We start from the raw sequence: 21,333 nt of genomic DNA, 5'->3' as shown, positions 1-21,333 counted from the left end.
AAGAGAGAGAAAGAGGGAGGGAGGAAGGGAGGGAGGGAGCGAGGGAGGGAGGAAGGGAGCGAGCACCGCGGGAGGGCGGGCGGGGGCGGGCGCGCCGGCCGCGGGTGGGAGGAGACACGCGAGGCCGGCCGGCTGCGCCCGGGTCGCCGCGCCGCGACCCGCACACCCCACGCCGAGCTCGCCGGCTCCCACGCCCCCGCACCTCGCGCCCGATCCGCGCGTTCCGAAGACGCCCCCCTCCCCCTCGGGCGGCCGCCGCCGGCGATGCTGCAAGAAACTTCTTAAATGACCGCGTCCCGCTGGCCCGCCGCGCGTTTCTGGGTTGGGGAGAGGAAAGGAAAGTGGAAAAAAACTGAGAACTTCCTGATCCCTTTCGCTGTGAGACATGTCTGAGACTCCTGCTCAGTGTAACATTAAGGTAACGATCGGATTCCCCTCCTTCCCCCACCACCCCACCCCGGGCGATCGGAACCCCCTTGCCCTGGGGCTGCTGGTGCAGTTGCTAGGCTCGCGGGGGAATTATTTGGGGCGCGAGGGAAAGGAGATGCAGCTCGCAGCAGCGGCCGTACCCTTTAGTGTAACCTTGCTACACCCCTCTCCCGCCGAGCTCCTCCTGGGCTCCTGGGCCCCCCCCACCCCACTCCCTTTCTTTTTGACAATGTAATGTCGCTCTCTCTTGGTAGGAGGAACCCGGGTTGTCTTCAGATCAGTAGAGCACCTCCTTAATTAGTGCGCTTAAAAATAAGAACGGAAAAAGAAAAACCCTTTCTCCTTATTCCTACGTCTAACGTGAGACTGAATTGTAACTTTTGTTCCCAAGGGGTGGTCTCCCTAGGGAAAAAGTTTTAGGGGCACCACTAGGATGGTCTCCCCCCTCCCCGCCCATTCTATCACACAAGAATTTTACCCTCTCTTCTGATTGTGATTGCAAGTCCTAAGACGGTCTTAGTGTCAGCTTTTCCTGAGCATTGCACAATGAAAAAAAAATTAAACCAAGGTGAATAAAGTTGCTGAATAGTTGTTTTACTCTAGTGCATATGAAAGTTGAGCAATCTGAAAGTAGAAAACTCCTGTGATGCAGGGTGGAAAAGAAGTCTCTAGGCAAAATGACCTTCTCTGACAGTCCGAGCTGGTGTTGAAAGGCTGCAGTCTCTGGGCTCCCTGGCCTGTTGAGGAGGGATATTTGCAAACAGCCATTGCGGTCCAGGTAGTCGCATGTGCATGTATGGACGAAGTCTATCTATATAGGCGGTGGTGCTGCAGTTTGTTGCGTTTAAAAAGTTGTTGTGAAGTTTGCCACCATTGGGAGGCAGGATGATTTGTCTGTCTCCCCAGTTATTTTTCCCATGCTGCATTTATTTCAAGGTTCTGCCAGTCAACAGGAGGCAAGCTTTCTGCTCTCTGTGCAAGGCTGAAGTTTCTCAAGTTTTCTGATGGTCTGGCCTGTTTAATGTGTGCCCCTTGCACAGGGGTGTTGCAGAAACAATGGGCAACTAGCCAGTTTTCTTCTCTGGGGGAGGTAACAGCATTTCATTTTGGATCTATGGGAGGGAGAGCTATTTTGTCACTGACTTAGTAGTTTTTCATAATTAGAATCAGACCTTAGTGTTTCTTATCAGGAATGATGGCCGTGGGTTTGAAGGAAGGCCGGTGAGGACTTTGAAGGTGCATTGGTGTTTTTCTTTTGTGCCTCACAGAAGAGCCCAGAGGAACTTTTTGGTCTTTTGTGGTTGTGAGTATCTGGGGTAGGCTTTGGAGCAGTGAGTGCCTTACTAAAGAATTTAGGATACCAGGATACTAGATTCTTCATCGAGTTCAGGGGGGAAAAATCTTGTTGTATAATCTAATTTACTTCACACTTCATAACAAAAACAGAGGTAACTAAATAATAGGGTATTAGATCAGTAAATTGTATTTGGCTCTATGGCAGTAAACCCGACAGCAGAAAAGTCTGGAGCAACTGTATAGCACAAGAGCTTCAGATTGCAAATAGCACAGCGTGGTCTGTCCTGTCCTGTGACTTCTACCTCTTCCAACTGACTGGCTGCATCTCTGCCGTTCTGATGTGCTCCTAGTTGGTGCTGGAAGCAGAGAGCCTCTGTTGATATTGTTTCACTCCACCCAAAGGAAAGAAGAGCGAACACATGCTAAGAAGCCAGACCCCATCTGAGCACATCCTCAATGCATTTTTTCCCTTATTGTCTTAGGCTTTTTTTTTTTAAAACTTTGGTCCTGGGGATGGACCCCAGAACCGTGTATTAAATGGGCTAGCTGAACTCTGCTCTTGAACTGTATAACCTTCTTGCTTTTCAGTCACCTTTATTTTTTTAAATTTTTATCAGTGTCTGATGTGCCTTCCAAATGTGTTTATTATTTCTCCACTACCTATTCGAGTAACATATATATATATATATTTTTTGTGTGTGTGTGTTTTGGATTGTTATCGGTGGAGCCAAGTCTGTGATTGTTTGCCTAGGCCGTGGGTGTTTTTAGGTGTGTGTACACGAAGAATATCTCTCCATGGAGTTGCCTGAGTTTATCCTGTTCTATCCATTAGAAACCATGGAGATCAAGGACCGGGATTAGTTCAGGTCATCTGAAAGTGCTTCAGCGATGTGTGCTTGGGATTTAGTCTTTGGGATGAGGTACCTTGGTGTGGTGAGAGAAAAAAAAAATGTTTACTGGCAAGTCCCAAGCTAGTCACTTGCTTCTAGGGACCTTGCTTGAGTCCAGTAGGGATAAAGTTTTCCTCCGGGTGGAGAATTCAAGAGCTGAGCTGATGGATGGGCTGATGCCCTGTTGTGCGAAAAGGAGGAAGGCTGTCTTTGAGGAGAGATCTCTTCCACTCCTGAAACCTTCCCTATCTGCTCTCCTGCAGCACAGACAGCTGGTCAGCTGCGGTAAATTCATCAGCAGCTGGTGAGGTGGAGGCCACAGGAGCCTGGCCAGAGGCAGCCGCCAGGGAGAAGTACTTTGTTTACTTTTGAGCCTGTTCTCCTAGGAAAGGCCAGAGCCAGACCCGGGTGGAGATTCCAAGGTGAAAGTTTCGGAATTGGTCAATCAGTGACCCCTAAGTAAAGACCATTTGAATATAAGGTGGTGGTCAGGAGAGTGGGGAAAGGCCTTGTGTTGACAGTCTTTTACAGTAGAAGAGAAGCTTCCCCTGCTAGGCTGGGGTCATCCAGAGAGACATGGAGCCTTGTTAGTTCTCTGTAGTAGCTCCTCTGTGAGTGTTGTGACATTCAGCTCTGTAGGTATTTTTTGTTTTGTTTTGTGTTTTCCCCAGAAGATGGGGCTTGTTGCAGGGCAAAGGCAAACAGATAACCTGTGCAGTTTTAAATTCAGCCACGTTACAGTGGAAGGTGGTTGTGGCCCAGCGGACACAGGCCTTTTGCAAGGCTTGGCACAGACAGGCCTTCTATTGGCCGATGGCTAGTGGTACAGTTCTCCTGGCCCTTCTTTTCCTGTTTTTCTTATCAGATCACATTTATGATAGGATGAAATTCTCATTTAAAAAGTGTTTTCTGGAGATGGTCTAGATGTCTCACATTCCTTTGGGTTAGCGAGGGTCATCTTGGTGCCATAGTTTGTCACCTGGCACCTGGTGCAGAAACATTTCTGTCATGTTTGCTCACTCCAAGTGAGGTATGGAGTGGGCAGGTGACCCTTTCTGCCCATGCAGGTTACCTGTATTGCCTCTAAAAGCTCCAGATTTCTGCCTGGTCTCTGTTCAGTAATTAAATGGATTTTGATATATACTAATAATATGATGATGATCATTTCTATAATCTCAGAAACTGCTTCTGTGTCTAAGCAAAAGGAAGGATTTGAGTTGAGAGAGGTGTGAACCTGTAATCCCCTCATATTCAAAGGAGGATTGGGAGTTCAGAGTCAACCTTGGCTCCTTAGTAAGCTATAGGCCAGCCTGACTACAGGAAACCTTGTTTTTTTTTTTTTTTTTTTTTTTTAAAGCAATTTAGTAATCAAACAAAAAAGACTTGTGGAATCTCTTTATCCCTATAAAGACTTAGCTTATGGGGTTTCCCGTCTCTCTGACAGTACCATCTGGGAACTTCTTTGATTGAGTTAAGCCAGAATTGAGAGATCTTAGCCAGACCCTGAGCCACACACACACACCGTTCTGTGTTTCTCAGTTGGCTTCTGAGACCTAAGTGGTTGCTTTAGCCCATGGATGACTGAACCCGGTTAGAACACAGGCCCACGGGGTCTCAGGCCACCACATCGCGTTCTCAAGGTTCATGGTGTGTCTATAAAAGGCCAGGGAAATCTGATACAATAGGCTCTGCTCTCTGGCACTTCCTAGTGTGGTCCATTTTAATCACAAGCCAGCTGGTCCGAGGGCACAGAGCTATGTGCCGGTGGAAGATGAGGTGTGTGGGAACAGTGGGCTGCAAGGGTCTAGTCAGATGTGAGGGAAGGAAGTGGTAGGAGGTAGGGATGTGGGAAGAAGGGCTGCTGGACTTGGCGTTTGCACCACAGTTTGCAGAGATGCCTGGTATGGTAGATGAAAGCACAGGTACCTGCTGTGATGTCACCCCTTGGTAAATCCATGGGTGAGCCACAGGCCGCTTCACCTTAACCAGGCAACTTATGTGTCTTTAAGAATACTGAAAGCTGATTTCAGAGTGCTAATGGGAAGGGTTGGTAAAGAACGGGGGGGGGGGGGGGGGGTGTTGAGGTTGAGGGGAGGGCCTAAGACAGGTTCTCAAACACAGGGTGAGGCGGCGCAGGGGGAGGAAGATTACTTGTTGATCCAATTTTATTTTATCTTACCAGCTTTTAAGGGTTGTTCTTTGGTGTGTCTCCCCCAGCTGGGGAAGTCTGTACCACAGGAAGACCCTTCGAGAATGGGGACATAAGGCGGAGCACACTCCTTTCTGTGAATACTGCTTTAGAAAACCACCATGACTTGGTCTCAGGCAGAGAGACTCAAGGATGCAATATCTGTGCGTTTATTGAATAAAATTCGATTTCCCTCCAGCGTTCCCACGCTAGCTGAAGCCCAGCTTGGAGATTGTTCGTAGCCAAACCTAGTATTTGTGTGGGGGGGGGGGGGAAGAGAAAGGCTAGACTAAGTTAAGGGAGAAGTTAGAATTACAGCCTATTAAAAAGCCAACAAATTTTTTTTTTGATTTTTTTTATTTTTTTCTGTACATTCAGGAGCCAGACTAATAAAATAGTATTTATTGGGACATCTCAGAATGAGTCCCCATCAATAGGCAAGAGTGACGTGTGTCCCATACCATCCATTTCGTAGGAATGAGTACGACCATGTGCTTGAAACTGGTCCTTTGGTGTTGACATATGACCACAAATCTATCATTTGCCCTGTTAATTCTCTGGGTAACCCTTTCATCGTTGACAGTGAAAGTATGTAGTCCAGTCTGGTCTGCTCCAGGGTATTTGCAGTCCTTTTGGCATAAGCAAGAAGGCCTTTCTGTGTTAAGTAGGAAGTTGATTGAGCTGACTGCATGGGGTCCTAATGGCCTGCGCTTATGCAAAAATTTTGGGAACTTTATAAATTCTCTGGGATTAGAATTAGATTGCTGTTTTAGTCGGCACCTCTCCTGAGACAGCCAGCTCAGGTACACAACTCGGCAGGGATTTCTCCCAAGTCTTCTTCCTCCTCTTTTGCCTGGAGGCCTCCTTCACCATCACCACCATCTCTGGTTGCCTACTGAGAGTTGTCCTGATGTGTTAAGCTTAATGACCTCATTCCCTGTTCACAAGTCTGTCCTGGAGGCAGTTTTCCTCCGATTCTACAAAGTGAGGAACCGAAGCCAGAGAGGTTAAGTGATACTCTGTCTCAGATCTCTAGGCTTGTATGCCTACTGGCGGTACAAGTCTGAGACACTAGATCCCGGCTATGCAGTTCCCAGTGACTATTGCGAGCTATAACCGTCTTCAGGAAGCAGATTAGGAAACTCAAGAGTGATGGGCCAATGGTTCATCACCGTAACTGAGGGGAGAGGCAGAGATGGAGCCAGCAGAGGTCACGTGCTCCCTCTGCTCCTTCCTGTCCAAGGTAGGTTGCTCCTCATTCCCATTAGGGCTAGCCTGATGCTCAGTCATAGCCTCTGAATGAATGTCCAGGTGATCTGTTTTACATACGAACACAACACAACCCCTGCCGCTCTCTAGTGGCCTGTCATCTTCCATGGCTTTGTTTTTGTTTTTGTTTTTTTTGATTCCCCAGGCTTTTTACTCAGAAGGCCCCCCCCCACCCCATCCTGCTTTCTCTTAGTTAATAGCTGCTTTATTAAGTGGTTGGATATCTGAGATGGTGTCCTCACCCTGCCCAGCCTCAGGGGCAGGTACCCTCTTAACTGGCAATACGCCATCTTTTCCTCTGTACGACCAAATTATTATTAAAAAGCTTTTTTTTCCCAATCCATGAATGTCTCACCTTCCCCATATAGTGTACTCTTAATAAACATGAACACCACAAATGCTGGGAATTTATTTGAGATATGTGTGGTTATTCCATGATTTTCCAATTACTATTTAACGAATAATTCTTTTTTTTCTTTTTGTCATCCTGGCCTTGTTCTTTCCAGTTTCCTTGAACGAAGACAGACATTTGGTTGTCCAACTTAATAAATTTTGGGTTTTTTTTTTTTTTGTTTTGTTTGTTTGTTTGCTTGTTTGTTTCTTAGATACCCTTCTCTACCCACAAACTTGGAATGGGCTGTTGAACACAGGATCTCATATAGACTAAGCAAGATCTCTACTTTTGAGCTAATTCTGTATTCAATTTCATTTTTTTAATTGATTCACTTTACATCTCAGTATCAGCCCCCCTTCTCCACCCAGCACTCCCACATACAGATCCTTTCCCCATTTTCCCTGCCCTTCTCCTTTGAGAAGGGGGAGTCCCCCTCTGGGTCTCACTGTATTCAAATTATCATACCCAAACAGCTTTAATGAATAGGGGAGGAAAATGCCTGGGTCCCTCCCCTGAGACTTGGCAGAGCCACAGAGCCCTGCTGGTACAGCAGAGAAGGGTACAGAAACAGTGTGAGGGGTAGAGACAGTGCAGGTGATTCAAGGACATTAAGTACAGATGACCCAGAACTCTCACGAGGTGGCAAAGAAACTGAGGCTCACAGCTTGCCCAAATCCCATTGCTGACTGTAGTCAAGCCATAGTCAGAATCATGTGTTGTGTTCCGCTTTAGGTACTTGGAGAAGCCATAAAAAAAAAATCAAACAAGAATTCAGACAGCATTGTGTCCCTATTAGAAGTCATAAACACACACACACACACACACACACACACACACACACCACCACCACCACCACCACCACCACCACCACCACCACCCCTCAGCCTGTGTGGCACCACAGACCAGCAGGTGATAGCCCTGGCTCTGACTTCCATGTTAAGTCACTTCCATGTTAAGAAGTGAAGAGAGGATGAAATATATTTTGGAGATATCCAAGGGGAAAAAAAAGGTTGGCATAAAAACAATGTTGATTTTTAAAAGGCCAAGCTTCCTGTATCTGGACGGATGATTTATGAGAACCCTCCCAAAGAAAGATGTGAAAGAACAGGCTCCTGAGGATTTCTGTCCTCTGTCGGGGGTGGGGAAGTGGGGGGGGATCTTTCTTTTTGTATGTGGGAGTCAGACATAGGGAAACGACCTCATTTCCTGAATGACCCAAAAAGGACACTTTGCCCTGCTGGGCTGGTGTGAGTTCTGTCAGCAAATGTGCTCAGGGACACGGCACTGAATCCTCCCATTTGCCTCTGAATTTAGCTTTAGCTTTGAATTTTATTCTGTTTTCTCTTAGTTCTTACCTGTACTACACAATCTCTTTTCTTAAGGGCATTTGCCAGTTGTTGGAAAAGGGGCTCCATTTCCTGTAAATTGCCCCCAAGGAGGAGCGAGGTCATTGCAGCCCACAGACCTGTGGAACCAGGTTCTGACCGGCACTTGTTCATGCTACTTGGGCCATGATCTCGTTAACTCTTCTAACTTGTGGTCATCTAACTGCAGGTTCCTTACAGTTGTTGGCTGATGAAAGTAAGGCCTCTGTTTCCCACAACATGTGAATCCAGAAGGGGCTTAGAGTTTCAATACCCACATTTTTATAGTTGGCAATCCGGGCTCCAGAGATGGTCAGGACTCTGCTGTGAGATTGGTAGTGCTGCCTGAACCAAGATGGCCGCTCAAGTTGGCTGACACCCATGCTGCTCTTGGTACCAACCGGGTGCACTGGCGACACTCAGTCATAGCTCAGAAAAGCTCCCCCCCCCCGCTTTCTTAACTTTAATTGAGCACACAAGGCTTAATGACAGAAGAGATGAGCCAACTGCAATTATGTGACGCTACTGAGTACCTTTTGTATCTCTCAGCAGAGTTTTGAGGGAAATAGCTGGTGTAGTTCTGAGTAAGTTTCCAGAGATGAAGGAAAATGGGGGCAGGCAAACCCTCTGCAGGTCCTGTGGGGGTGTCTTCACTGGAGTTATTACTCTGCGCGGATCTGCTTGTTCATACAGTGGCTTGTTACATGCGACTGGGGCGCGACTTGGAAGACATCGGTTCCTGAGTCGGCTTTTGTTTCCCAGGCAGTGCCATGTCTGTCTGACCACAGAGCAGACACTGTGTGTTGTGGGGTGGTTGGAGTTCCAGCTTCATGAGTTGGGAGTAGTTGGTCCTCAGTGGAATCTTAATTATACAGAGGCGTCTTTAAAAAAAAAAAAAGGGCGAATTTGTTACCTTGAGGCATGAGGGGATTTTTTTTTATGCTTTTTTGTAGCGATTAAAGGGGTGAAGTGCCTCCTTTTAGCCGTGGACGTAAATTACCATCCTGAACATTCCTTGTCATCTACATGTTACACGGGAAGAGGAAATACAGCCTAGAAAACCACTTGTTCCCCCTTTTTCTCAGTGGTGGCCTTGTGCAAGCTCTACCCAGGCAAAAATGACCTTTACAGCAGTAGCGTGTGTAGATGTTATTCTGTTTCCTTGTTTTCATTAGCACACACTAACTGTACACGATGGGTCTCGCTGTGATGTTTTCATACATGTGTGGAGTGTATTTTGGGACATAATCTCTCCTGAGCTTCTCGGTCCCCTATCTTCTCTGCTTGTCATCTGTCTCTCCTCACCTAGTCCCCTCGTTTGCTTTCTTTATCTCCCCCTCCACAAACCGCATGAGTTTCATTAGGGCTGCCTCCAGGAACGTGGATGAGGGTGTTCACAGGAGCCACAGGCACCCTACCAGTGGCTAATCTATGAAAGAATGAACGCACTGTCAGACTGTTGAAGAAAGAAGGTTACTGTCCCCAGTCCTCCCAGGAGCTACCAGTAGAACTTGATTTTTTTTTTTTTTTTTTTTTTTGTCAGCGGCCCCATACCGTCTGCTGTGGGCTATAGCAGACTGTAGCTATTTCTCATAAGAATTATCTGTATAGCTAAAACAGTGATCCCTGCTTCATGCATGTCTCCTGCATGTGAGGAAGCTGACTCGAGTATTTCCTGGAAGAGAAGAGCTGCTGATAAAAATCAGTGTTGTAATTAAAAAATGAAACCACCTCTCTCCCCTGGAAAAAAAAAAAAAGAAAAAAAAAAAAAAAAAAAAAAAAAAACCAAAATACCAACCAAACCCCAGAGAACATCTTATTTGTCTCCAAAGTTACCAGGTTCCCCTTAAAAAGTCTGCCTTGCTCCCTAGTGAAAGTGTAAGTCTAGGTGTGACCACTGAGGGTCTGACACTTTGGTAAGAAAAGACAAAAGCGCAGGGAAGCAAACCTTAGTACAGTTGTGGCCTCAAGGTAGGTCTTGGGTCCCCAGTAATAAATTAAGGTTAAGGTCAAGGGGACAACTTAGGTTACAGTATTTGCCTCCCTGCCCCCGTGTGTGTATGTGTGTCCCTGAATTTGATTCCCAGCCCCACCCCCTCAACAAAAGAAAAACCTCTTCATCAATTTTATCCTTATCCTTGTCTCCAGCCTAATGGTTAATAACATGGAAAGATCTCCCCACGGTAGGACAGGGTGAAACAGGGTGGAAGCTTCATAAAGGGGAGGATGGTCTTCTAGGCTGGGTCCTTGACCACATGCAGGATCTCAGAGGAGGGAATCAGACAGTCTCTCTCATTTCGGCATCTGTCTTCCCTAGACCAACAAGTCAGACATTGGGGTATGTGCTGGCGCACTGAGGGGTCTGGCTGACAGTTGTCAACGCCTTGACTTGTGATCGAAGGTACCCTAGGGACAGGACTGAGTTTCTTTGGGCCTCCTCAGGTGTTCTTAGGGCCGTTCTGGCTGGAAACAAGGGAACTGGGAAGGAATGGACTTGTGGTGCATTTTGTAGCTGCTGTCTCCTTTTGATGAGGTCTTGGAGATTCAGAAATGATCTGTCATGAATTGCTTGTTTGGCACTTTGACAAGCTCTTGAGATCTGAGGCTTTCCTGACTTAATGGATTATAATTACCCATTGCCGTAATGGCCAATGAGGTGAGGACACCAGGTCAGGGGTCACAGGACACTTCTTTTCTCTGTCTCTTGGTTCCATTCGGCAAAGAGGGTGTGGTGGGACACGTCTTCAATCCCAGAATTTAGGAGGCAGATGCATGTGGATCTCTGAGCTTCAGGCCAGTGTCTATTTAATGAGACCCTGTCATTTGGGGGTTAGAATCTTAGTAAGTTAGACAAATTCCCCAGCCTGTTTAAGTGACCGCTTCTCTCCAACTTTTAATACCCAAACGACCTGACTTGGCTGAGTCCAGTTCAAATCTCTGAGAAGGGCCAGCTCCGCTTTGCTTTATAGCATCCGGTCCTTTCCGGAGTCGACGGGCCTGCCTCCTTCCGGGTGAGGTGGAAGTAGATTCCAAATTGATGGGAAAGGTCAGGTGTTCTCTCCAAGAACGGAGATCCCTTTCTGAACTTCACCTTCTGCATTCTTGAATCTCCTGGGCTCTGTGGGGCTGTTTACAAGAAGGTTGAGAGTGTACCTGTCTGCAGGCAGAAGTTGACTAGTAGGTCAGACAGCTCTGCAACCCCTTGCATGGGCTTCAGAAGGAATCTTCATGGGCAGTGAGGACCAGCAGCCTTTAAGCTTTTGCAGTGTTCCCTCCCAGTGTCTCTGTCTCTCACCTAGACTGGCAGGGATATGGGCAAAGGTATTGCAGTACATCTTCAGTAGGACACGTGCTAATAGATCCCTCCCCCACACTCTCACCTTACCTGGTAAGTGCACTTTGCTACGCTACCCTGGTACTTATTTTCTCTGTGTTGTGACAGATCCTGGATAAGAAACAAAGGAAGGAAGGCTTTATTCTAGCTCATAGTGAGGGGCCAGTCTATGGTGGCAGGGCAGGAACTTGGGGCGGCTGCCTTTTCATTGTCTTAGTCAGGAAGCAGAGAGGAGAATGCTGCTGATCAGCTTTCTTTGCTTTCTCCTTGTGTTCAGTCTGAGACCCCAGCCTTTGAGGTGGTGTCACCCACATTCAGGGTTCCCTCCTCACTTAAACTTCCCTGAGAACACACTTCTATGTATACCCTCAGGGAGGTATGCCACCTAGGTGTTTCTAAGCCAAGTTCATGGTGAAGATGAACCGTCACAGTGACCTACCCATAGAAAAAGATCTTAGAGGTCATATTGGAACACGCCTTTAGTCCCAGGATTTGGGAGGCAGAGGCAGGTGCATTTCGGTGAGTTCGAAGCCAGTGTCTACATCGTAAATTCCAGGCCAGGCAGGCCTGTATAGTGAGATGCTTTTTCAGATAAGTATCAATCAAAGTGAGCTAGCATCAGTAATGGCCCACTTTGGGGTACAATACAGTTTGTTCTCTGGGTGTAGATGTATGAGACAAGGCCTGAGAAGGGGAGAAAAATCTTAAAAATATAAGGAGGCAAAGGGCCTTGCAGTCTAGGAAAGGACCTTGTTTTAGCCGAGGCCCCAGAGAGCAAACTCAGTAGAGCAAGTCCCTGTGAGCATTCACTAGCTCTTCTGAGAAGCTGTCTGCCTTGAGAAACTTGGTAAAATGGTCAGGCAGAGTTTCTCTGAGGGGAATGCCTGTGTGTGCTTTTGTGGTTAGCCAACGTGTTAAGCAGTCTGATTTAAGGGAAAGATGGGTCTCTGTTTTCATTTCAGCTGTGGTCTTAAAAGGCTTACCATGGAGGAGTGGGCGGTTGAGAACATAGTCCTCTTGCCTCTCATTGGCTTAAATCTAGGTTATAGGTGAATGTGAGTTCATACATAGCCTATTTCGTTTTAAAAAAAATATTTTAAATTATTATTTTATTTCTTGCGACATGCGTGTGGAAGTCAAAGGACAGCTTTTGGAACTTGGTTCTTTTCCTTCAACCACCTGGGTCCTGGGGACCACACTGGTGACCCTCATGTGGTGAAGCATGGTGGCAGGCGCCTTACCCACAGGTCTTACCAGCCCCAGTCTGTTTCTTAGGTGCTTACTTAGGATGATTTGCAGAACCGCGCGCGCGCACACACACACACACACACACACACACACACACACACACACACACACACACGGAATGCCAGGCATTATGTGATTGTCAAAAAGAATCTGTTCTATAGCTCTTGACTCCAAATGGATACCTGTGATTTCTCTTAGCATTTCCTATTAGTAGGCTCTGACACAAACTAGTCGTTTTTTGGAGGAGGGAACCTAGGCTGAGGAAGAACCTCTTCCGGACTGCCCTGTGGGCATGTCTATAGAGCTTTTTGCTGCTCGATGCTTGTGGCTGGGCCACTGTGGGTGGTGCCACCCCTGGGCAGGTAGTCCTGTGTTGTGTAAGAGAACAGACGGAGCAAGACCTGGGGAGCAGGACATTAAGCAGTTCTCCTCCATGGCTTCTGCTTCAGTTGCTGACTCCAGGTTCCTGTTTGGAGTTCTTGTCCTGAGTTCCCTTCAGGATGGACTGACCCTGGAAGACGGAACAGACCCTTTACCGTCCCCTCTCAAATTAGTTTTGGTGAATCTTTTAACGTACCAACTGGGAAGCAAACCAGGAGACACCCTTCAATCTTTTGGGGACGTGGAGGGTTGACAGGAGGGTAGGGAAGTCCTCACCACTGCTGGGTAAGAATGAGGCAAATGTGAACCCTGTGAAGCTGTGAAGAACGGAAGCTTAAGGACCAACATCGGAGGTTAGAATTAGCCTGCTCCAGGGAGAACGGTGTGCGGCCAGCTGACACAGAGCCTTTCTGCGCAGTGTTTAGCTTTAATCAGGACTGTATGGTATGGCTTGTGATTTCTTGGGCATCATCGGCTCCCCCATCCCCACAAGAGTCTATTCTTGTGACTCGGTTTGCATATATGTACACGTATTGCATGTTCATAGAGTCGCAAGTTATAGAAATTATAGCGTAGTCTGTTTTTCAGCACAGCCAGGAAGAGATTGCACAAAACTCCAGCCTTGTAGCAAAGAAACCTTACGTATAGATGTAAAATATATCTCCCTGGAGGGTTGGCTTTGTGATGGGCTATAAACGGATTGTTAAACAGCAAGCTGAGGGGCTGTTAGCAAGCTGTCTCTAAGAACATCTCCTGGTCTAGTCTGCAAAGGTAATGTGTACGTATTGCAGCTATGAAATAGTTTGCCTGTGGTGTTTGTGTGTTGATGGATTGTGTGTGTGTGTGTGTGTGTGTGTGTGTGTGCATGCTCAGTGGTGAACAGCCTGAGAAGACAATTTTAAAATATTCTTGGCTTCTTTCTATGTTCACATTTGCCTTCTACACTGGACAGCGTTTGAATCCTGCCTTGCCTTTCGAGAAGCTGTCTTAAAGGAACAGGTGTTTGGTCAGCTACAGGGAATGAACCAACTCAACTTCCAAAAGCTCTGGCATGTTCTATAACACCTTTCGGATATGATAACCGCGTACAAGATTCGTGCCGTAGAATACCCGGGTGACAGGCAAATCGCCTCCTCCTCAGCAAACAAGCGTTTGAATTCACAAGAGCAGCAAGGCAGGGTGCCCACTATGTGTCTGATCTAACCTTTCCTCACGTTCAGCGGAGAGTAGGTCAGCGCAGGTGCCTGCTGCCGTTGGGTCGATAGCGGAAGAGTTCTTTCTTGTTACTAGGAGACTTCAGTACAGGGATCACAGCTGCTGTGTTCGGGAACAGGTGTCTCTTCTAATCCTCGGACTGGATCAGCCTGTTACCCTGGCAGTGCCTTATTATTACTGTTTTTATTTATTTATTTTTCTCTCCCACGTAAGCCAGCCCCTGCCAGGAGGTGCCGGTGAGCGGGCTGGGTGCCAGAGGACATGGCAGCTTTTCTTGGGAGAGGTTTCTGTGAGAAGGCTCTGCTAACCAGTCACGTTATAAAGAGAGCTGGGGAAAAACATCATTTAGAATAGAAGCCAGAGGGGGAGAAGAGGATGGTAAATGGACGGATTTTCCAGGCCACCTCTGCGTGTTCTTCAAAGGGCACCGTAAAGTCGGCACTGCCACAGAAGTGAACGGTGACCCTTGTCTTTGGCTTGTGAATAGGCTTATCCATTGTTGCTAGGTGGTGGTGGTTGTTTTGAGACTGGGTCTCCATTAGGACAGGCTGGCTTTGAACTTGTCTCAGACTCCTCTTCCCACTGCTTCGGCCACCTGCTAAATGCAGAGATTACAGGTGTGCAGCCCCACGTCTTGTTGAACTGTCCATTTGTCAGGTTTCTGGATCCGAAGCTTCAAGATGGCTGGTGTGCTCTGTTTTCCAGCCATCAAGACAGTCTCGTCCTGTGTGGAATACCTCAGGTCAGTCTCTGGGTCATCTTGCTTTCTTTTCCTCCTGGTCTCCACACTTGGGCCGTCTTAGTTAGGGTCACTACTGCTGTGATGAAACACAATGAACATGTAAACTCTGTGTGTGTGTGTGTGTGTGTGTGTGTGTGTGTGTGTGTTTCTGTTTATACCTCCACGTCACTATTCATTAAGGATGGAGAGCAGGACTGGATTTTAAACCAGGTAGAAACCCGGAGGCTCTGGAGTTGATGCGTGGCCATGGAGGTGTGTTGCTTACTGGCTTGCTTAGCCTGCTCTCTCACAGAACTCAGGGCCACTAGATGGGGGCCACTAGCCATAATGGGCTGGGTCCTCTCCATGAGTCACAAATTAAGAGGATGCCCTATGGGCTTTCCTGCAGTCACATTTTATGGACACAGTTTCTCAATCGAGGTCCCCTCTCTCAGAGGGCTTTCGTGTGTGTCAAGTTGACATACACTGCCCAGCACAGGCCTCCTTCAGTCTAGCCTGGGGTAATCCTTTTTTTAGTGAGAAGGTCTTGTAGCCCTATCCTAACCCCAACTCCACCCTATTTGACCTCGGATTCACTATATAGCCAAAGCTGGCACCAAACGTTTTCTGCAGCCATCTCCCAAGTGCTGGGATCCATTTCTGGCTCTGGACTGGCTCCTGGCACCTCACTGTTTTGCCAGACCAGGCACTCGACAGTCTACTTTCTCATGCCACGTTCTCCTTCCCTCTTCAACGATCCAGCCCACCCGGTCGCTACTGCTCTTGTCCCAGACCATATGCTGAACTTTCACGTCTGGGACCTTCCCCTGATCCCCTCTCTCCCTGGCAGCCGTCTTGTCATCCGAAGCCTATTTTTTTCAAAGCCTTCTCTGTGGTTGCCAGGCATGGCATCCCCACAACTCACTGAACTTGCCTTTTGTGATTGGCAATGATCCGGTTATAGATGAGTGGCTTATTGTTCTCGATGGTCTGAAAGCCCAGACAGGGCAGGAATCTAATGGGCTCATTCTTCTATTTTCTGTTTCCAGCACGGTGCCTAGAAGAAGGTAGGCAGGCATCCTGAATGAAAAAGAAAAAAAAAATTGGAGATAGGGGGCAGGGATACAGGGTCTTGTGTTACCCAGGCTGTCCTCAGACTAACCATATACTAAAGGTGACCTTGAACTTGATTCTTTTTCTACATGTCAAGTTCTGGGATGATAGGTTTGGGCTGGGAATTGAACCCAGGGCTTTATGCAGCCTAGGCAGGCACTGCAGGAGCTAAGCCATATGTCCCTGGTTTGGAGTTAGATTTCTGAGACCGGTTAGTATTTACTTAGTTACTGTTCAGTGGATGCTGGGCTTTGTGATGTGCAACATGAAGACTTTGTACTGTTGAAGTCCCGAGGAAATTCTCCCTGTAGATAGAAGATAGAAGTAATCCCATTGAAGCCCCATGGAAGACCTTGGGGTAAACATAACACAGCGCAGCCCCAGGACTGTTCTTCCAGCTTGTCCCCTCTCTAGTTGGTCAGCCCTGATAACCTGGAACCTTCTGTGAAGTTTGTGATTACCTTTTGAAGTAGAGTATGGCACTGTCCTTGTCCCTGGGTGGGCTCTTCTTAGCTTTCTTTAAAGCCCATATTTCCTTCAGTGCTGCCGTTGGTACCAAGAAGAGGGAGTCTTCCGCACTCTCTTTGTTTCCGGGCAGTGCCTCGGGGAGAATGACTGAGGTTCCACAGCACTGGGAAAATACCTTTGTCTTGTCTTTGGTGTGGCAGGCAGCCTGGACTTTTCTGTCACACTCATCATGTTTGCTTATACAGCGGATTCTCTAGTGTCTCTGGCTTACTTGTCACTGCAGGAGGATTTCATACAAGTGTCATTGACCAACCGGAAACAGTTCCAGGAGACCCTGAACTTTCCACCCAGGCCCAGAAAGACTTCTTTTCTTTTTTGCTCGTTGCCATTGATTGACTGATAACTGGGAAATAGACCATTAAGCCGTGGGAGAAGTTCCAACTTCCTGAACCCAGCCAGACCCCAGCACAGATCCTTGTATAGTTCCCGCTCAAACCGTGCCAGCTTTTCCTGATCACCTGCCAGGGACTCTCTCCCAGCCTCACACTGCAGCTGCCTGCGGGCCCTGCCGCCCTTCACCTCACCTTGCCTGCAGGTGACCAGGTCCCCAGACTGCTTTTCTTCTTCTGTTGGTCTGCTCAGGGAGTCTGGGTTGCCTGGCCTCTCTCACGTGGGTTCACATGAGGTTCGTGCACCCGGTCAGCCGGCAGAAGCTGCCGTTTGGCCACTTGGAGAGAAGAGAATTCTAGGCCCATGTGCAGACGTGAAAGTGGGTACTTCAGAAGCTGCCGAGGGGGAGGGCGGCTCCTGAGGGGAACGTGGACACGTGGACACCGTTCTGGCAACCCTCATGTTTCGACAGCATGGCGCTGTCCAGGTTCTTGTCGTAGGCAGTACTGAGAGCCTCCCTCTACTTCCACACTCCCCCCACACAGTGGTCAGCCAGCAGGGAGACCCAGGGCGCATCCCATGGGACCTGTCATTTGTTCCCGAAGCCTCACCTTGAGACTGCCTCCTGTTTAATTCTGTGGTAGTTTGCCATCCTGGTTCTCACAACAAGCTCTTGAACTTCCATGTTGGAACTTTTATTTATTTATTTATTTATTTATTTTAGTTAGCAAGTTTTATTGTAAGATTTCCACTCACCTATACCCTTGTGCTTTGCTGTCTTGCTTGTTCCCTCCATCCTGCTCTCAGTTCTCCTCCCTGCTGGTCCCCACCCACTCCAAATAGCCCCTCTTCTGTTTTCATATATATATAATATATATGTAATAGATACAGACAACACTTCACACACACACACACACACACACACACACACACACACACACACACACTGTCTGTCTGTCATATCTAGATTCTGCATATGAGAAGAAAGATAACGTGTTTGGTAGGACCCCCTTTCTTTTTCTTTCTTTGTCTTGGGTGGACCCTGTTTGTCATTAGAATATCAAGTGTCCTGTGCCACTCCGGGAGGGCCACCCTTCTGTCTGACCCCATCAAGGGTTAACTCTTGGGTGTTCTTAGGGTGTGGTGAAAGGTCTGATTGCCTTTCTTCTTCTCCTTCCTTCACCTCAGTACCAGTAGTCTGTGTGACCCCAGTTACCAAGGACACCACCTGTGCCAAGGGTCATTCCTGCATTGCCTCCTTTGTGCTCCGTGGCTGGTGTGGAGACAGTAGTTAGTGTGTTCAGTGTTTGCCTTTCCTTTGTGGCAAGTTACAGGATATGTAAGCCTCATGCTTCAGGGCAGAATCCGAGATCAGGAAGGAACCCACCCCCTATGTTATAATTGCACAATTACCTGACTAGGTGTGGTACCTCTAGTACACACACACACACACACACACACACACACACACACACAGAGTCAAGCTGCATATGTACACATACATACAAACATACCATACTACTCACACACATGAATGCATGCCTCTATACTAGATTTCATTGCACAGTTGCTCAACTTGGCACGCTACTTCTGGTAAACACACACCACATGCACATATACGTACACACAGACGTACATACAAATGCACACCTCTATTAGATAACATTGCACAATAGCCCGACCAGGTGTGCTACTTTTGGTGGAGACTCACACACACACACACACACACACACACACACACACACACACACACACAGGCTCTTGTGCTCATCTCTCAAGATGTTTCCAATCATTTCTTCCTTAGCTGGGCTTTGCCTTAGTTCCTGTACCACACCAGATTCATGCATGTCTGGAACATCAATTTATCGTTCACAGATACTGAAGAGATCCTCTCACTATCTGGCCTGTTGTCGCCAGCATCAGATTTTTTTTTTTTTTTTTTGGTAAGTAGCTAGTAAGTCTGGTCTAAAAGGAGCCGAGGGAGAAGTGAGGGCCACGGATGGAGTTTTCTGTTTTGTATAAGGGCCAGGCTGTGGAGCCTCTGGTGCAATGGGATAGTTACCAGTGATTCCCAGGCCGCCACTGCCTTCCTTCGAATCTATCTCCCGTGGTACAGCACTTCCTTCTGTTTCTATTATTAGCCTGCTCAGCTTTTACCATTCAGCTCCCAACTCCCCATTCTTTTCCTCCGCCCACTTCAGCCCTTCACCTCCCCTCATCTCTCAGGAGCCACCTCTCACATTCCATGCATTTGTCCGTATTCCCCAGAAAGGTGCCGTCAACCTCTGGCCCATCTCGTGTGGCTGGTAAACCTTCAAAGCTGAAAGTACACCCCAAAACGGGAGTCCACAGCACCCTGAGGCCTTCTGTGTCAGCAGCCATTCACTGTCCTGCCACCTTCTTGTTCCTTCTGCAAGTGGAAGGTTCTGCCCCAGTCACATGCTTTTCCCAAATGACATCATCCCACCCCAATGACATCATCTCACCCAAATGACATCATCCCACCCAAATGATGTCATCCAGCCTTCTGTGTTCATTGTTTTCTCTTTCTTGGTGAACTTCTCTTTGGATGGGAATATACCAGTTCTCTTCCTCATTAGAGATTAAGTTATCTTTGCTCTCCAGACGTTGGTAAGTGAACATAATTGTATTGTATATCAAGCATTCCGTGCCTTTCCAGAGTAAAGAGTGTAAGTTTACTTTTAGTACCATAATAAATTTATCATACTTGAGAAAAGGTTCATGTGATTTTTTTTTTTTTTAAGTATGATAGTTTACAAGTTACCTTTTGCTTTGCAGCTGACTTTGTCATGTGGCCATTACCTGGTTTCAGTGGGAAATGCAGTTTTAACTACTGCGTCCCGTCTTCCACAATAATGGGTTTTGGAACTAACTGCTGAAAATCTCACAACTAAATTTTTTTGTAGGTGTTCAGATTTTGTTGTTTTGTTGTTGTTTTAAGACAGGTGAGTTCCTGGCTGGTCTGGGACTTGATGTGTAGCTCAGCTGCCCTCTTCCTACCTTTGCAACTTGAATGCTTTAGGATTACTGCTTGAGTGCTTTAGGATTACCGGCAGGCACCATGAACCCCTGCTTTGTATGATTCTTTTACCTCCAGCGCTTGGGATCAGACTTAGAGCCTTGAGTGTGGTCTGTGCTACACCATGGGCTTTTAGAGATCTAATGTTTCCGATGGGTCACTGTGTGGGTTAGTCACACAGGGACTGCGTTCTCAGTGTGTACTGGCAGGATTTAAGTAGCATTTCTGGACATGAGCTGTCCTCACACTTTTCCTGAGGTAGCCAGTCTTTGACCCTCCAGGACTCATTGATGATGTGACCCCTGCTCTCAGTGTAGCTGGAGAGAGAGGGAAAGTAGCTTGCTCCTCCCCTGTTTCAGAATGCTGTTGTCATTTTAGGAATGGAAACGGAACTGGAGAGAAGAGTCAGGGAGATGGCTTTGAGGATCCGTTTTAAGACCAAGGCAGATGCATTCTTGTTCCCTTTGGGTACATGAGAAATAAGCATCTAGAGACACTAAAATGGCTGGGTGAGGGAACGGTCCTACATAACAGGTGGTACTTCTGCAGGCTTTACATGTAGAAATTTGCCATGTAGGGTTTTAAATACGCCTTTCTGAGTCTATTCATTTGCAGTCTATCTGCTTGTCTGTCTGTCTGTCTATCTACCTATCTATCTATGTCTTTAATAATATATTAATATAATAGCTGTATAGTAGATTTATTATTAGGTAGTTAGGTGGGTGAGAGATTGTGTTGTTTTTCCTTATCAGCCTGGCTCCTGAGCAGTGACGGAGCTCACCAAAACTGTAAATGTATTGTAGCTTTTTCTTTCAGAGGAGAGGGAAAGGTCTCTCCCCTGTTAACATCTTACAAGGCGGTGGGGAGGAGAGCGCTGCCGATTGGTTAGAACAGTTTCAGCTAGCTTCTTTCTACAGCAGCTCTGAACAGAGGGACTCACTAGCTTATACTTGGGAGTCCGGAGCTGCTTGATCTGTTGGGGGAGGAAACTCGGGTTCCTCACAGTGATGTCTGCCTGTGATTCTGTTGCTCGGAAGGCAGGAGCAGTTGGTTGTTTGCAAGCTAGAGGTCAGGCCTAGTGGGTAGTCTCAGAGCAGTCAGGCTACACAGTGAGACCCTGTTTCAAAAGTACGTCGGGTTCCAGATTAACTGTTTCTGAAGGGCATGGCCGAGGAGCTTTTTCTAAGGGGACCAGAGTGGTGGCCCAGGGTGGCAGCCCATTTACTTTACCTCTTGGATCAGTGCTAGGTCTGCTGTACAGTGCTGTGGGTTTCCTGCCCCAGTGGGGAAGGGTTGTCTACAAGTGGCTTTATGACATCTGTCTAATCAGTTCTGACTGCCACGTGTTTGTAATATATAATGTAATTATCACAATAACAGGGTTTAGTCATTTGCAGCAGAGTTTTGAGGAATATCAAACCAATGCCCAAAGAGCTCACTTAATTGATGTGCGCAGGGTTCCGTGGCACATTTACCCTGTCCGAACTAGAACCCGTGTTTTCTGATATGGCCAGCTCACTGATTTGAGATTCAGTAGCCTTTAGTTGGGGATGTGATTTCGGAATTACAGATAAGTTCAAACTATGTTACTTT

The 21,333-nt window shown here is 47.3% G+C and overlaps 1 protein-coding gene across 2 annotated transcripts in view; it reads left to right on the top strand.

The window, feature by feature from the left end:
* Nucleotides 1-385: 385 nt before the first annotated feature.
* Nucleotides 386-21,333, top strand: part of ETV6 (ETS variant transcription factor 6) — a gene marked incomplete at its 5' end in the record, with an annotated part of 225,226 nt that continues 204,278 nt past the window's right edge. For both annotated transcript variants that reach the window (XM_080914293.1, XM_080914292.1), the window contains one exon: nucleotides 386-418. In XM_080914293.1, coding sequence (XP_080770419.1) covers nucleotides 386-418 — 33 coding nt within the window. The remainder of the gene's footprint in view (nucleotides 419-21,333) is intronic.

Source organism: Micromys minutus, assembly GCF_963924665.1.
Source record: "Micromys minutus genome assembly, chromosome: 3".
Taxonomy (NCBI): domain Eukaryota; kingdom Metazoa; phylum Chordata; class Mammalia; order Rodentia; family Muridae; genus Micromys; species Micromys minutus.
The sequence above is the reverse complement of the archived record's forward strand: the minus strand, read 5'-3'. Positions and strand labels throughout refer to the sequence as shown.